The sequence below is a fragment of the Lycorma delicatula genome, chromosome 1 (assembly GCF_047948215.1).
Source record: "Lycorma delicatula isolate Av1 chromosome 1, ASM4794821v1, whole genome shotgun sequence".
Classification (NCBI taxonomy): domain Eukaryota; kingdom Metazoa; phylum Arthropoda; class Insecta; order Hemiptera; family Fulgoridae; genus Lycorma; species Lycorma delicatula.
This window is the reverse complement of record NC_134455.1, coordinates 388,017,518-388,034,256: the sequence shown is the minus strand read 5'-3', so window position 1 is coordinate 388,034,256 and position 16,739 is coordinate 388,017,518. Positions and strand designations below refer to the sequence as shown.

The 16,739-nt window shown below is 29.7% G+C and overlaps 2 protein-coding genes across 2 annotated transcripts in view; one reads left to right on the top strand and one right to left on the bottom strand.

Moving 5' to 3' along the window:
• LOC142317988 (uncharacterized) overlaps positions 1 to 3,262 on the bottom strand; it is a 71,496-nt gene extending 68,234 nt beyond the window's left edge. The window contains exon 1 of the mRNA XM_075354523.1: positions 3,106 to 3,262. The gene's annotated coding sequence lies outside the window, so the exon portion shown is untranslated. The remainder of the gene's footprint in view (positions 1 to 3,105) is intronic.
• Positions 3,263 to 5,294: 2,032 nt separating this feature from the next.
• The window catches only part of LOC142317336 (uncharacterized), a 67,949-nt gene continuing 56,504 nt past the window's right edge, over positions 5,295 to 16,739 (top strand). The window contains exon 1 of the mRNA XM_075353813.1: positions 5,295 to 5,532. Within this exon, the coding sequence (XP_075209928.1) occupies positions 5,528 to 5,532 (5 nt within the window). The 5' untranslated portion in view covers positions 5,295 to 5,527. The remainder of the gene's footprint in view (positions 5,533 to 16,739) is intronic.

Genomic DNA, 16,739 nt, shown 5'->3' with positions numbered 1-16,739 from the left:
ATTAGATTTATTTATTTTATCAATTTTTTTTAACTAAAGTATTTAGATGCTTATTTATATATCTTTGCAGATTTCATCAAATGTAGGATCATCAATTCAGAGGGAGTACAGCACTTATAATTTAAGATCTAATCAAATGATCATCAGGTTTGGAAATTAAGGAGCCAAATCGTCAAATAAGATCTGTTTAGTTGTTTCATATGACAGTCATAAACTACATCAAATTGTAATTATTTTTGTTTCCTTCATTGGTTTGTAAATATCAAAGGTCTTAATGATTAACTAAAAAGCTTTTTGCAAGGTATATAATGTAAAAACCATTGACAAATTAGCTAACTTAAGAAGATGCATTAATTTAAGAACAAAGTGTAAATTCATGTGAGTCGTGTTAAAATAATATTATTTATATTTAAATTTTGATTCTTTTGAATACTGTTGTTGATGTATTAAAAATTACTTCTTTAAATTACTAAAAGCTCATTTACCATTGTAAAAAGGTTCCATACATATATGTATGTAAATAATATAAATGTAACATAACATGTATAATATAACATAAATGTATGTACATATATATGTAAATATCAAAGGTCTTAATGATTAACTAAAAAGCTTTTTGCAAGGTATATAATGTAAAAACCATTGACAAATTAGCTAACTTAAGAAGATGCATTAATTTAAGAACAAAGTGTAAATTCATGTGAGTCGTGTTAAAATAATATTATTTATATTTAAATTTTGATTCTTTTGAATACTGTTGTTGATGTATTAAAAATTACTTCTTTAAATTACTAAAAGCTCATTTACCATTGTAAAAAGGTTCCATACATTAAGTTAAATGAATTTTTCTTATGAAGTTTTTCGTATTCATCAATTCTATTCAATTTATTAACATAATACTACTCAATATATTCAATGTGTTATTACAATTACGACAAATAAAATTACCAAAATTCAATCAAAAACAAATGTATTCAATCAATAAATAATGCATAAACTTAATATATATTCGTCTATAATCATTCAAACTTCAAATAATCAACATATTTATTGATTAATTTTTCCCGAAGACATCCCCGAGAGAGTATATCGGCAGGATTCGAAGGTGATTCAATATGATGCCACTTCGCATTAAAAGTCAACTATTGAATTTCTGAAACTCGATTGGCTACAAACACTTTCCAATTGGTGGATTGACCATGAATCCAATGGAGTGCAATCAGTTGGAAAATCAAAAATGCCATTAAATCATAGAGTTGATTAAAATGTAAAAACAGGTAAAAATACAGTACAGGGAATTATGCAGGGGGGGGTGTTTGAACATTTCACCTTTTTCTTTCTGTAAACTATCATTATATATAATGTCCTAGGTAAAAACAAAACACAGTTTCATGTTCCTTAATTCTTTAAATATTCTTATTTATTACTAATTTACTTTAAACTGTATTCATTCACAAAAAAATTTGATGGCTGTAAAATACTGAAAAACTAGCATAATGGGAGAATAAGAATATAAAAGAATAATAAGTGAAGAAAGAATATGCTACACGCTAGGAGATTTACTGTATTTCGGGTTAGTTTCCAAACCCAAGTATGACTACAGTATGTGATTTAAATGTCAAACTGCTTTATCAGAAGAACATATTAGACAGGATGTTTACAGAAATATATGATACCAAGTTACGAAAAACAAAATAAACATTTTAAGTAAAAATAAGCTTTTGTGCTGACGCATACTTGAAGCATCAAGTATGCACAGACCTAATGTTACTGTCAAACATCACACTTTTAAGTAATAACCTCAAGTTCTGGCATATTTAGTGACAACAAAATGGATAAAATACAAAAGTAGGTTATATATAAAATTTGTAATGTAGGATGAATGGAAATCTCAAGGACTGAGATTTCATAAGGTAAATACCATGCCTTATAACCTCTGGAAGCTGTCTCTGATCTTTCAACTCATCTAATTTATCATTAAAAAAATCACAGAAATGTAAATATGTTAAAAAATTTTAGGCCTGCAGTTACGTCAATAAGTAAGTGTTATCTATGTTAGTACATACTTCAAATATGAGCTATATCATTTAAAATTTTGTACAGACAATCAAATAAATTTCAGAATTATTTTGGTCATAGCAGGTTTATGAAAAAAGAAATTAGTTATCTCCTCAATCTCTAGTAACTGAAAATTTAACAAGAACTGAGAAATGTAATTTTCTATAAAATCAGAATCATATTAATTAAACAACTAGAAAACTTAAATTTTCATTTGCATTTTGATAATTGTTCACTTTCAAGTAAGGGAGTGAATCACATATACTCTGTAACTGTATAAACTACAGCCTAATGTCAAACATTAGGCTGTAGTTTATATGAAAGAAACCAGATTAAGGGGTAAAGTTTACAAAAAATGGTTAAAATGTGGAAGTTTGAAAGTTGGATCATATTTCTAAAATTTCCTAACCAAACAACCAACAAGTTGAGAAAATTATTTTGATATTTTCAAAATATATAATAAATATTATTTAGTTTCTTAGTTTCTAATAACTAAGAAACTCAGCAGTTATTTGTAAAATAGAAAAGGGAGTAGCATTATTAAATATTTAAGTTATAGTATTTTGTACTACACCAGAATTGGAAAGGATTTACATTCTTGATTTTATAAGATTCAAGTTGACTATACAAATAAATAAGACTGGTTTTATTTGAAATCTTATGGAAAGGAAACAAGAATCCCTATATGCTATCACAGTAACTTAGTTAAGATAGAATGGTAAATTAAGACAACAGATACTTTATTAGAAGTTGATTGAGCCTAGAACAAATTCAGCCTGGTGATATATAGCATATTTACGTTACTGTAAACTTATAGTACCAACGTCCAGTTTTACGAACGTCAGAATTTTATTCAAAAAATGCTAAGGTCCGGTATTTACGAATTGAGAATTCTGTTTGAAAAATGCCAACGTCCGTATGACCGGACATCTTGAAAATCGTTCATAAAATAATATTGTTATAATTGCCTTGAACACTATCTTATTTATATATATATATATATATATATATATATATATATATATATATATATATCAAACAACTTACCAAACTCGTTAAAAGAAACACGTAAAAAAAAAACTAATAGAATTATTCGACGTGGGATCTCGTACACATAATTTTAGATTTAAATCAATCAATAACAATAACAGTTTAAAAAAAACAAACTCCTAGACCACAAACACCGTAACATCAACGCCATTGCCCAATACCTTACACTTGCCAACTGCTAAAACCCACTATACCTTTAATTACATATTCAAAAACGATTATGTTGATTAATCACTCACTTTTGTTTAAATTTATTATATTATTATATATTATTATTATTTATTATATTTTTCAAGTATATTCATCTTTTTACTGTTTATTTTTATAATCAGTAATATACTACGCTTACATTACAATAAAATTATTAGTTGCATCTATGTCGCAGACAGTTTACATAAATCTCAATCGTAAAAAAGAATGTGACAAATTAACGAGCTCTTTCATCAGAAAACTATGTGTTACAGTTTCCAGCCTGTGTGGAATGTACAATAAATTAAGCCTACATCAGACAGTCTTATTTACTTCAAAATAACTAACCACTTCGGTGTAATTAATCTACAAATATGAACTTTGCCGGTTCATATTTCGTAGTAAATAAATACAAGTTACGATCATTACACGTTAACATTTAAATTTTATATTAGATTGTCGACAAAGATATGTTAATGAGTGTTGCTGCAAATAGATTGCATGAATTTTTGAAGTAATTGCAAATGGCCTAAACAATTAATTGGAAATTAGGTTCAGGGAAAGACCTGAATCGAATCAAATTTGTTCAGATTAATGTGTTTTCTTCTACTGATAAGTGTAAACATATATTGTCATTTTATTTTTTAACAATGAACCGACTGAGCTTAATTATTGTTTACTACTTCACCTTTAAAATGTTACCTAAAAACATTGCTAATTTTATATCTGTTCTAGCTAGACAGTATGTTTAACATATATTTAAAAATGTGTAAACTAAAGTATGAAATTATTGGGATTTAATATGGTTAATGTAAATTTAACGAGTGGAAGTGTACATTTTCCATAGTTTATTTATCTGGCAATTACTTTGTATGCTATTACCATAAGTTTAGGGTGTGGTTTTATAAATAGTCATACATATTGTATTTTAATAGAAATTTGTAGACCTGTTCTGATGATTATCTTATTTAATATTTCTATTTCTGAATTGACTCTAGATCTCTGATAGTAATACAGATCATTTGTGAAAGTTAACCGTTTATTTCTAAATTTTGTTTTTTGGTATCTTAAGCAGATTTGTTGAAGTTTTTATTTCCCATCTTTTTACAGTTGAATAGAATAGGGAATTTTATTTTGTGTATTTATCCTTTGTTTATTTTTAATTACTTACTTAATACTTGAATGATAGCATCTGCTTGACAATTGAGTTACCTCCATCTAATGACGCCTTTTCATTTATCATAAATGATCCTTTAGTACTTGAACATTTTTTTTAACAAGTAATATTGTAGTAGTTATATCTATTCATAATTTACTGATGAGTTACTCTACAACCTTAATATTTATATTAGATTAATGAATTATTTGTTACAAAAATGTTTACCAAAAACATGTTACTTTGCTAATTGTACTAAAACGTATAAATTTTCATGTTTTAGCGTAAATATTTCAAATTATTTTATAAACTTTTAATTTCATCCTTTGACAGAATGCAATCTAACAAACTATTGTTGAGCAAATTCTCAACTTTTTTATCTCAGTTTTATTTATGTTCTTTTGCGATTATGATTTTTTTCTGTCAATTTTGGATACAATAAACGAGAATTTGAGCAAATACAAATAATGTATGTTCAGAAATGACTATATTTTAAGTAGGTGCATATGAGATGTTTTTCTTTTGATTGTCGTATGAAGTACAGTTAATATAAAAATAAACATAATTCGGTAGTTATCCCGAGATTTGATTTTGACCTGAATAAGTTATATTGTGTCAACCATGGTTTAATTTAAATTTACAATATCAGCAGTATTTCACACTGCTAAATGTTTAATAGCACGGTTACAATTGACGTTTATAAAAAAATAATGAATAGTAGTACTTTTGTTTAATCACGGATATTAAACACAATCTGCTTATCAGATACTGTTGCGAATTTTGGAAGCTACATTTAAATGACAATATCGTATGCTGGCACTCTACAGAAGTAATTTAGTTTTCGGTCAAAGAAGGTCTAGCGCTAGTGTTGTCTGAAATGCTCAAAATAAAGGGTCGAGAGATGGCAGGCATACATGTGTTGTTATATTATTGTTAATCAGTAATTATTATGGTTTTATTTTAGTTTTAGTGTTAATTTAATAAAATTAAGTATAGTATTATCTACCGGTCTTATTTATTTATTTTTTAAAAACATTCGTTAAACGACTGCATCGATAAGATCAATGGACCCAAATGAGGTACGAAATTTCATCTTGTCATCTTTAATACTTAACTGCAAGGACTATCTGACGATTATTTTTAGCCGACGGCGGTTTATTATCCGCAATTGTATAAATAGAAATTATGTGATCTAATACTACAGAGTTAGTTTGTTTTGTTTCGTCTTGCATTTCAGATTTCCCCTATCGGTTAAGAAAGGTTAGGGTCACTTGAAGAGTAGGCCGATTTGAGCTAAACTTGAATTTTATATTTAATACGTAAATAAATAAGTGTAGCACGTAATGAGATGTCAATCAGTGTGTGTTTTATTTTGAATTATTGTTTAATTGTTTGTTAAGTCGCTTCAAATTTCATCACTAGATTTTATCCATCTAGGTCAGTAAACTGTCTTAACCTAGCATTATTTAAATGGTCCGTACTATTTCTTGGTTTTAAGCCATTGTTACTAAATTAAATTAATATTCCTTCTATAACCCAATTTATAATTATTGTTAATTATATGATTTGCAATTATAATCTTTCATCCTTAAATCTTTGAAATATATTTGTATGCAGTAACAGAATATTTTATTTTACTGCGCGATTTTAAGCGAATTCAATCTTAAATTATCTTATTTGTTATATGTTATGTGACATAATTTATATTAATAATTTTGGTCCAAATTTGTTGTAATTTAGGTTAGGAATAAGATTACCACATTGTTAATCGTTGATGAAAATCTGTTCTTTGTTTTAGGGGAAAAATGTTTTTAAAAAAACATTTAATTAGATCCTTTATTTGTAATTAATTTCAACCAGAATCATACAATTTCTCATGTTTGTCATATGTTTTCACAATTCCTCAAGGACCAATAAAAATGTTTAAAAGAAAAATATTAAACATAATTTTGATTATTTATTGGTTAAACTGTTGTTTACATATAAATTTTAAATTGAAGTTGTAATGCGTAAATTGTTTTTTTCATAAAAAAATAGTGAACAATTACGGATAGTAATTTAATTTAATACAGACAGGTCTTATTATAGAAAAATGTTTAGATTTGTTTTAATTAGGTAAAAAATGTTATAGAGAAATTAATAAGCAGTATAAAATATTTAAAAGTTAAGATTATATATAATTCTTGGTCATAGACAACCTTCAGTGACTTGTAGGCTGCCTTGTATTACAACTAATTATGAGATTGGTTAAATACAATAGCGTTTCCTAATCCTACAAGAGAAAATGCTTTTCATGAAGCTAGGAAATATTCTCTTCAGTGGATGCAATTTACATGTGAACTGCATACTAATAAAAAAAAAAAAAAATTGATTTGATAATACATAGAATAATCTCATGTTATTAATCTTGCTTCCAGATTGTCGATTATAAATATGACTGTTCTTATTACATTTTAATACTATACATAGCTTACATTATTATCTGATTTATTTATTTAACATTTTTCTATTGAAAATCAAAGATAATAATCAAAAATTTTGTTTTCTAATCAAATATAATAAAGCTTAGCCATTTTGTGCATTTGTAGTACAATAAACTGACAACCTTTGTTCATTACAATAAACACTGTTTTTAGCCAACCACTGTCATAATCAGCAGTTATAAAAGACCTACATTGTCTCTGAATAATTGCCTATGACAAAAAATTATACTTATCATTTATGCAAGAATTATACAGTACTGATCAGTAATTTCTCCTAAATTTTTTGTATTGTCAGTCAGTTTCTCTTAAACTGACAAATTTTTGTCAGCCAGTTTTTTTAATCAAATTAGAACATTTCAACAGGTTTTTTTTTGTAATATATCTGTATTAAATTAAATTAGTAAACTAAAAATTGTTCATTATTTTTTTAAATGAAAACAATTTACTAATTAAAATTTGAATTTAAAATGTAAACAGCAGTTTACATCTTTTGATGCCCTTGTGTTTGACTACACATTAAATGGATCTACACTAAGGCATAAATAAAAAATCAGTGACTTCGGGACCACTCTATAGTACAATCTCAACCCTGAGGATCTATTAATAACAGGACTGCTCAAGCTCTGGGTCTTCTTATTAGAATGTCCAGGAGAGATCTGAGTGTTGAAGCGATGAGAGTGGTTTATGTTGCTCATGTTAGACCAGTTCTGTTGTTTGGGAGTGATGTTTGGTCGTCTTGTCAGCTTGGACCCATCCGGCCTCTCCAGAGCATTCATGGCAGATTTTTGCATGTTGTTGGGTTTGGCTTTGAATACTGGTCCATACCACTAGGTGCCATGGGGGAGATCCTGGGGTTGGAGCCATTGCTGATGAGGCAGTAGTTGCACGATATGATTCTCCGTAGAGCTTATCAGCAAGGTGGACTGTCCTAAACTGCTTAATATCAGAATTCCATGTCGGACTAGTTCATCACATCTGTTCAGCATTGTGTGTGTTATAGTTATGAGCTGCAAACTACTATTCCACGACTTCACAGACTGTGTAACTCGGTCTGTCTGCTCCATGATTTCTTTTGTGGTAGTGGCTATCAGCTGAAAAGAACATTTAAATTTTTGCAGTGTATTACTATGCCCTGTTTTCTTTGTGGATTTGTTTATTTACAACTAATTTATTGTTACTGATTGCATCTTATGTATGTTTTGCTTTTGCTTATCTTATTATTTATTTTTGCATTCAAGTCAATCGATTATCATGTCTTTCTTTTTTTGTTTTGAATTGTTGAAATCTATTGCTAACTTCGTTAAGATTATATTGCTGTTATAACCTTGTAGTCATTATATCTTGTTATAGCTTGTAGTTGTTGCTTATTGTTGGCTTTTATTATTGTTATTTTGTTACCGGTACTTTTTATATTGTTAGATTGAGCTGATGATCATCCTGTTGTTATTTATTGTGTTTGGTCTTCAAAATAAGTAATTGTTACTGGTTTTTTTTTCTATTATTGTGAATTGGCATATGCCGTTGATAAATAAATAAACAGTTTAACTGTCAATAATGCTCAGAGGTAGGTATAAATAATATCCAATTTTTCTTTTAAACTGGTTTATTGGTGCTCGAGGTATTGTAGAAACATATGACAAAACTGCAAAATTATACAATGCTGTGTGAAATTAATTCAATTTTGTATTAATTAGAAATATAAAATGTAATTGTAGTATTTTTTAAAAGAACATTTGGTACTTACATATTAATGCCACTGCAGCTACAGCTTTATTTAAAAACAAAGTAGTCAATCGGATTTCGGTGGAAAATGAACAGTCTCTTTATTAATTCTGAAATAGATAAAATAAAAGAGTAAAATACATGGCAGATATAACGTTATTTAAGTCTCGCTCACCTTTTATTTACAATAAACCAGTGGCGCCTTACTGTTCTCCAGTATTATTTTTATAAAGTTATATATTTTTAAAAATCAGCTAAAAATCTAATGGACCCGTGCTACTCCACAGCATTGCTATTAAAAAATAATGTTATATATTTATAAAACTCTGTGTAAAACCAGTTCTGTTTATAACACTTCTCACCGCCAACCCATTTGATCTTTGAGTCATTCTGAGCAGAATAAAAAAAAATAAACTATCTGTTCAGTAGAACGCTCACATGGATTGGAAATATTTTTTCAGCACAATTTTTTTAATATGCAAGATATTTATTTTTTATCCTTCAATCTTTTACATAATTTTTTTTTTGAAAAGACATTTGTTTGCCTACTGTCATTTATTTTCATTACATTTGTTTCTTTGACATTTATTTTCATACCATGATGTTAATTTAATTTTTTTTTTGTTATTAAAAAAGAATGTCAGAATTTTTCAGCTGTCACTTTTTATTCTTGAACATTTTCTAAATTTGTTGTTATTAAACTTATATATATTTATTATTATCTTTTAAACTACATAGGATCACTTTAGTCTGTCCATTATCCAAGTCTCTACGATAGGAGTGTTTGGGCCTTGCAGTCCTCCCAGTACTTTTTCATACATTCTGATCTTTGTGCCCTTTCTAGTTTAGAAAATGTTCGTATTGTGTTTTTTTGTGAGTGTGAAGCGAGTGTTTTTATATTGATTTTCTTGTTTAATTTTATCATCTGTGGTGTCTTCTGATAAAGGCCAATTTCCTTCAGATCCTCTCTTATTTCTCTGAAACCTGTGCATCTTGTCTTGGTGTTTTTCAAGTCAAGATTCTACTGTACTAGCTGTTTCAGAAGGTTGAATCTTGCATCGTCATGACATGTGCAAAAAATCTTAGTTCTCCTCCGATGCGTGATATCAGTGACGGGTTCTAACTCTTTGTAAATGAATTTGTTGGGCACAATCCACCACTGCCTGTCTTTCTGGTACTTTTTATCGATGCAGGTCCTTCCAGTTCTTCTTTTGATTTTCTGAAGTCTGTGTTTGATTGTTTGTTCAGGTGGTAGAGTGTTTCTGCTGCATAAGTGGCTTCTGGTTTTATAACTGTGTTGTAGTGTCTTATTTTTGTGTTTATTAATGGACATTTTTTTATTGCAAGCGTACCAGGTTAATTTTTGAGCTTTAGTTAATTTGTTTCTTTGTATTTGAATCAAGGTTTTTTCATTTAGGTTGTTTGTTATTATTTGTTCGAGGTATTTAAATGGGTTACTATTTTGAATTTATTACCATTTATGTTTACTTTTTTTAATCGTGTTGGTTTTGTGGGCTTAATTTCTGTCTTTTCAAGTGATATTTTTAGGACAATTTTAATTGCATGTTATTAACTTCGAACTTCGTTGATGTCGTTTGTTTTTTTTTTGTCTTCAGTCATTTGACTGGTTTGATGCAGCTCTCCAAGATTCCCTATCTAGTGCTAGTCGTTTCATTTTGGTATACCCCCTACATCCTACATCCCTAACAATTTGTTTTACATATTCCAAACGTGGCCTGCCTACACAATTTTTCCCTTCTACCTGTCCTTCCGATATTAAGGCGACTATTCCAGGATGCCTTAGTATGTGGTCTATAAGTCTGTCTCTTCTTTTAACTGTATTTTTCCAAATGCTTCTTTCTTCTTCTATTTGCTGCAATACCTCTTCATTTGTCACTTTATCCACCCGTCTGATTTTTAACGTTCTCCTATAGCACCGCATTTCAAAATCTTCTAATCTTTTCTTCTCAGATACTCCAATCGTCCAAGTTTCACTTCCATATAAAGCGACACTCCAAACATACACTTTCAAAAATCTTTTCCTGATGTTTAGATTAATTTTTGATGCAAAAATACATTTCATTACTTTTGTTTTGTTCTTGTTTATTTTCATGCGATAGTTCTTGCGTAGGACTTCATCTATGCCGTTCATTGTTTCTTCTAAATCCTTTTTACTCTCTGCTAGAATTACTATATCATCAGCAAATCGTAGCGTCTTTATCTTTTCACCTTGTACTGTTACTCCGAATCTAAATTGTTCTTTAACATCATTAACTGCTAGTTCCATGTAAAGATTAAAAAGTAACGGAGATAGGGAACATCCTTGTCGGACTCCCTTTCTTATTACGGCTTCTTTCTTATGTTCTTCAATTGTTACTGTTGCTGTTTGGTTCCTGTACATGTTAGCAATTGTTCTTCTATCTCTGTATTTGAACCCTAATTTTTTAAAAATGCTGAACATTTTATTCCAGTCTACGTTATCGAATGCCTTTTCTAGGTCTATAAACGCCAAGTATGTTGGTTTGTTTTTCTTTAATCTTCCTTCTACTATTAATCTGAGGTCTAAAATTGCTTCCCTTGTCCTATACTTTTCCTGAAACCAAATCGGTCTTCTCCTAATACTTCCTCCACTCTCCTCTCAATTCTTCTGTATAGAATTCTACTTAAGATTTTTGATGCGTGACTAATTAAACTAATTGTTCTGTATTCTTTACATTAATCTGCCCTGCTTTCTTTGGTATCATGACTACAACACTTTTTTTGAAGTCTGATGGAAATTCCCCTTTTTCATAAATATTACACACCAGTTTGTATAATCCCTCAATCGCTTCCTCAGAATTACTGCGCAGTAATTCTACAGGTATTCCGTCTATTCCAGGAGCCTTTCTGCCATTTAAATCTTTTAATGCTCTCTTAAATTCAGATCTCAGTATTGTTTCTCCCATTTCATCCTCCTCAATTTCCTCTTCTTCCTCTATAACACCATTTTCTAATTCATTTCCTCCGTATAACTCTTCAATATATTCCACCCATCTATCGACTTCACCTTTCGTATTATATATTGGTGTACCATCTTTGTTTAACACATTATTAGATTTTAATTTATGTACCCCAAAATTTTCCTTAACTTTCCTGTGTGCTCCGTCTATTTTACCAATGTTCATTTCTCTTTCCACTTCTGAACACTTTTCTTTAATCCACTCTTCTTTCGCCAGTTTGCACTTCCTGTTTTTCTTAATTGCCGATAGTTCCTTTTACTTTCTTCATCACTAGCATTCTTATATTTTCTACGTTCATCCATCAGCTGCAATATATCGTCTGAAACCCAAGGTTTTCTACCAGTTCTCTTTATTCCGCCTAACTTTGCTTCTGCTGATTTAAGAATTTCCTTTTTAACATTCTCCCATTCTTCTTCTACCTTATCTTTTTTACTCAGACCTCTTGCGATGTCCTCCTCAAAAATCTTCTTTACCTCCTCTTCCTCAAGCTTCTCTGAATTCCACCGATTCATCTGACACCTTTTCTTCAGGTTTTAAAACCCCAATCTACATTTCATTATCACCAAATTATGGTCGCTATCAATGTCTGCTCCAGGGTAAGTTTTGAAGTCAACGAGTTGATTTCTAAATTCGTTTGTTAGCAGTGCCAAATTGTTGGCAAAACCAACACTGTTTGTTTTGATTTTTCAGCCTATTTTTACTTTTGGGGGCATTTTTTAAGCCATTCCCTCGTTACCATTTCTAGTAGTTGTGAGACCTCATCCGCCTTGGTGCATGTATACATGTCTATAATTTATTTTTTTAAATTATCTATGTCTTAATTTTTCATTACTCTATTGACATGGTAAAATAGTAGTGCAAGACAAAAATACTTTATATAGATTTGAATACTAGATCGTGGATACCGGTGTTCTTTGGCGGTCGGGTTTCAATTAACAACACATCTCAGTAACGGTCGACCTGAGACTGTGCAAGACCGCACTTCATTTACATTCATCCTCTGAAGTAACCACCTTATGGTGGTTTCAGAGGCTAAACAAAAAAAGAAGACAAAATACAAAACTTGACAACATATTTTTTCATATGTTTTGTAAATGAACAGATTTCATCGTGTTTTTATAAATCAAAACACGAATGAAGTTTTATTAGTAACAACTTTAATTTTGTGATTTATTTATTAAATGTATGTAAGGAAATGAAAGATTTCCTTTCATAAGAGATCTCGTAAAACCTGAGGTATTAATAGTATGAACAGTTTTTACCAAAATAAGTGATCAGATTCTCTTATGAAGGTAATTATGAAGGATACTTAAAAAAGTACGGGTAAAGGCATATAAGAGGATTTTGCTGTTTCTTGCCTCCTACTAAATAAAGCAGAGTTTAAAGATGTTAAAGGATGCCTTCTATGATGCATATGTAATAAAGAAAAAAGTCTTCCAGTAACATTTAAATACAGATCAAATTTTATTATATAAGGAAGATTAAACAAATTTTCTGTTTTAGACAATATATCAAATTTAAATTTAAATCTCAAATTTGGAAAAATATACATTATCAGTAATTCCAATTGAAAATTCAAATCCATCGATTGATTTTTACATTTAATTTAAATCTTTCAAAAAATTGTAATTTACAATTAAAAATGACCGTAAATTTTATTACAGTGGCAAAATATTGGTTTCATTATTTATCAACTGTTTGAAGTAGCAGCAGTTGTAATTCTTATTTTTATTATTAATGATTCGAGTAATTAACATTTACGTCATAGATTTTAATGTTTTATTATTACTTTATTTTTTTATTAAGAAGTCCATATTCAGATTCTCTGAAAAAGCAGATATCTTAACGAAACTGTGTTAAATTTTTATAAAAAAAAAAGGAAGCGGTAAGCACTGAATAATAAAATTTAGTGAAATGATCATATTCTGTTACTAGCATGCGATATGCTAAACTATGTGATCGTGCAGCTGTTTGCTGTTTTATGGTCAGAAAAAACATTCAAACCACACTCTCAACATGATTTTTATGTATTATTGAAAGTAATAAATAATCTTGTAATAAGATTTTGTAAAAATATTTTTGTTATGCATCTGTAATTTATTTAAATTAAATTTGTAAACTACATTAGTCACAAATATAATATTTGCCTAACATAATGCTTTCATTATTCCTTATAACATGTTTATTCTATTTTTAAAACACAACACACACACACACACACACACACACATATATATATATATATATATATATATATATATATATATATATAGACACGAGGTGCTACCCAAAAGTTCGGGGAATTTTACCATAAAAATAAAATAGCTTACCATAACTTCCACTATCTCCTTCAAAGTAATCCCCTTGGGCATTGATACAGTGATCCCAGCGTTTTCCCCATGATTCCATGCATCCCTGGAAGTCTGCAGCTGTAACTGTTCGAAGCACGTTCTGCGTTTCTTCCTGAATCTCCTCAATTGTGTTAAAACGACGGCCTTTCGATTGAAATTTTATTTTCGGAAAGAGAAAAAAGTCACACGGGGCAAGATCAGGCGAATAGGGTGGGTGGGGAATCACTACCGTCTTTTTGGAAGCCAAGAAATTCCAAACGGCTAGCGATGGTGCGCGGGCGCGTTGTCATGGTGCAGAACCCAGCAGTTGTTACCCCACAGATCTGAACGTTTGCGCCTAATGCTTTCACGTAACCGCTTTAAAACTTCACAATAGAACATCCCATTGACAGTTTGACCAAGAGGAACAAATTTCTTATGGATAATGCCTTTGATGTCGAAAAAAACAATCATCGTGGACTTCACGTTGCTGTGAACTTGGCGTACTTTTTTTAGCCGCGGTGAACTTGGCGACGACTGCTCCTTAGCTTCAGGGTCATACCCGTACACCCATGTCTCATCACCGGTTATGATGTTCGAGATGAAGTTAGCGTCATCTCTTGCTGAATTTTTCAATTCGCTACAGACAGTTACGCGATTTTGTTTCTGGTCGCTGTTCGACAGTCTCGGTACTAATTTTGCAGCGATGCGTCTCATGTTCAAATTGTCCGACAAGATGCGTTGCACGGACCCGTATGACGTTTGTAAGATTGCACAAACATCATGGATTGTTTTTCTATGACCTGCAACAATAGCCTCTCGCACTTTCGCGATGTTTTCCGGTGTTGCGCTTGTTGATGGTCTTCCTGAATGATCATCGTCATCGACTGTCGTTCGCCATCTTTGAATTGTTTGTACTGCAAAAAAGTTTTAATTTTATTCATCGCATTATTACCAAATGCTTCCACAAGCATGCGATGGGTTTCTGCACCGGGTTTTTTATGCGTGAAGCAAAATTTGATGCGGGTTCTTTGCCGTTTAAAATCTGCCATTTAGAACTTCACCGAAGCAGTAAAACCCAATGTTATTTTACCGCACGAAAGTCAACAATGCAGCCTCTCACCATCGCAGCTGTTGGTTACTGATTCACAAAGAGAGCCACATCTAGGTGGCAGCAGGTCGGACCAGTAATGGTTCGTGCGCGAAACTCAAATTGCCCGAACTTTTGGGTAACATATATATATATTACAATATAAAACATAGTTACAGCCTGAAACAGTTAGAAATTTTAATTAAAGAGGCCTATCTATGTATTTCTTGGTAGTGTGTTGTGTGTGTGTGTGTAGGTCAAAGTAAATTGATTTTTTTTTCAGTGGTGTATTGAATTACATATTGAAATTTGTATTTGAAATATTTTTTTACTATCAATTTGTTTATTTCTATGATTAAAAAGTTATTTATTTTTAAACTTGATTGTTTTGTGTAGTTTACTAAGATTTTGAGTAAGATCATTTTGGAAATGTGTTTGTTTTTGTAATATTTTGAATTTTTTTTTTATTATTAATGAAGTGTTTTCTTTGTGTATGTATATATATATATATATATATATATATATATATATATATATATTTATTTATATATACCTTTTCAGTATTTGTCTGTCTTTTTCTTTTCTTTGCGGTATTTTTAATTATTTTTAGTTCTAAAAGCATAAATTCTGTATTCACTTTATCATAAATTCTATTTTCGCTTAAGTAATAAAGCAATTGTATATATTTCCTTTTTTTGTAATTGTGGTATAACAATCTTACTATTATCTTAGTGGTTTAAATAATTAATTTTAATGAATTATACAGAAACGTTCCCAAAGCAGTGGAAAGAATTTCAGGACATTTTTCTACCGGTAAAAAATAAAAAAAAGGATTGTATAAATGTGGATTCAGAAACTCTTCATTTTCATATTATAGCTTGTGAACATTTCTGTCCTGATTTTGCTTAAAGAGTAAACTGAAACCTTATTGAAGTTCTGAGAACTTAAATTAAGGATAAATTTCACGGCTTCAAACAGTACCCGCAACTTTGTTTCTAGTAAATTTTATAAAAGCTCTTGTAAAACACAGTTTTTTAGTTTTAATATTTAATTACCATTAACCTAAAATTTTGTTAAAATAATTTAAGAGAGTTTTAATTCTGAGAAAATCAGTTAATGTTAAATTAACGTGAAGAGTTTAAGAAGTTTGACTTTTATTAAAAAAACAAGACAGATTGTAATGTAATAGAAAATTACTGTACTACTCATTTCAATAATTGAAAATATGTTGAAACAAAAAATAATTATTAAAAATATATAAATAAATAAAATGTTTTGTAACTTACTATTACAATAATTGTTCAAAATATTCTCTTTCACTATTTACACAATATTCTACTCTGTTTAAAATTCCTGTGTGGATCTTCTTAATATATCAGGATTGCTTTTTATAATTTGAACTGTGTTGAAAATTATTCTTTTATGATTAAATTTTGTTATACATACTAATGATTTCATACGACCCCCGCAAATAAGTAATCTATTAGTGTTAGGACAGTGACTTAGGAGACCGATTAATTGGTTCACCTTGCCCGATCGGTTGTTGGTAAATCTTATATTCAAATAACTCCCAACTTCTTGACAAAAATGATGGGAAGCCTTTTCATGTTGATCATTTTATGTTAAAATGCTTTTGAGTTATCATTGCTCAGAATAAACTTA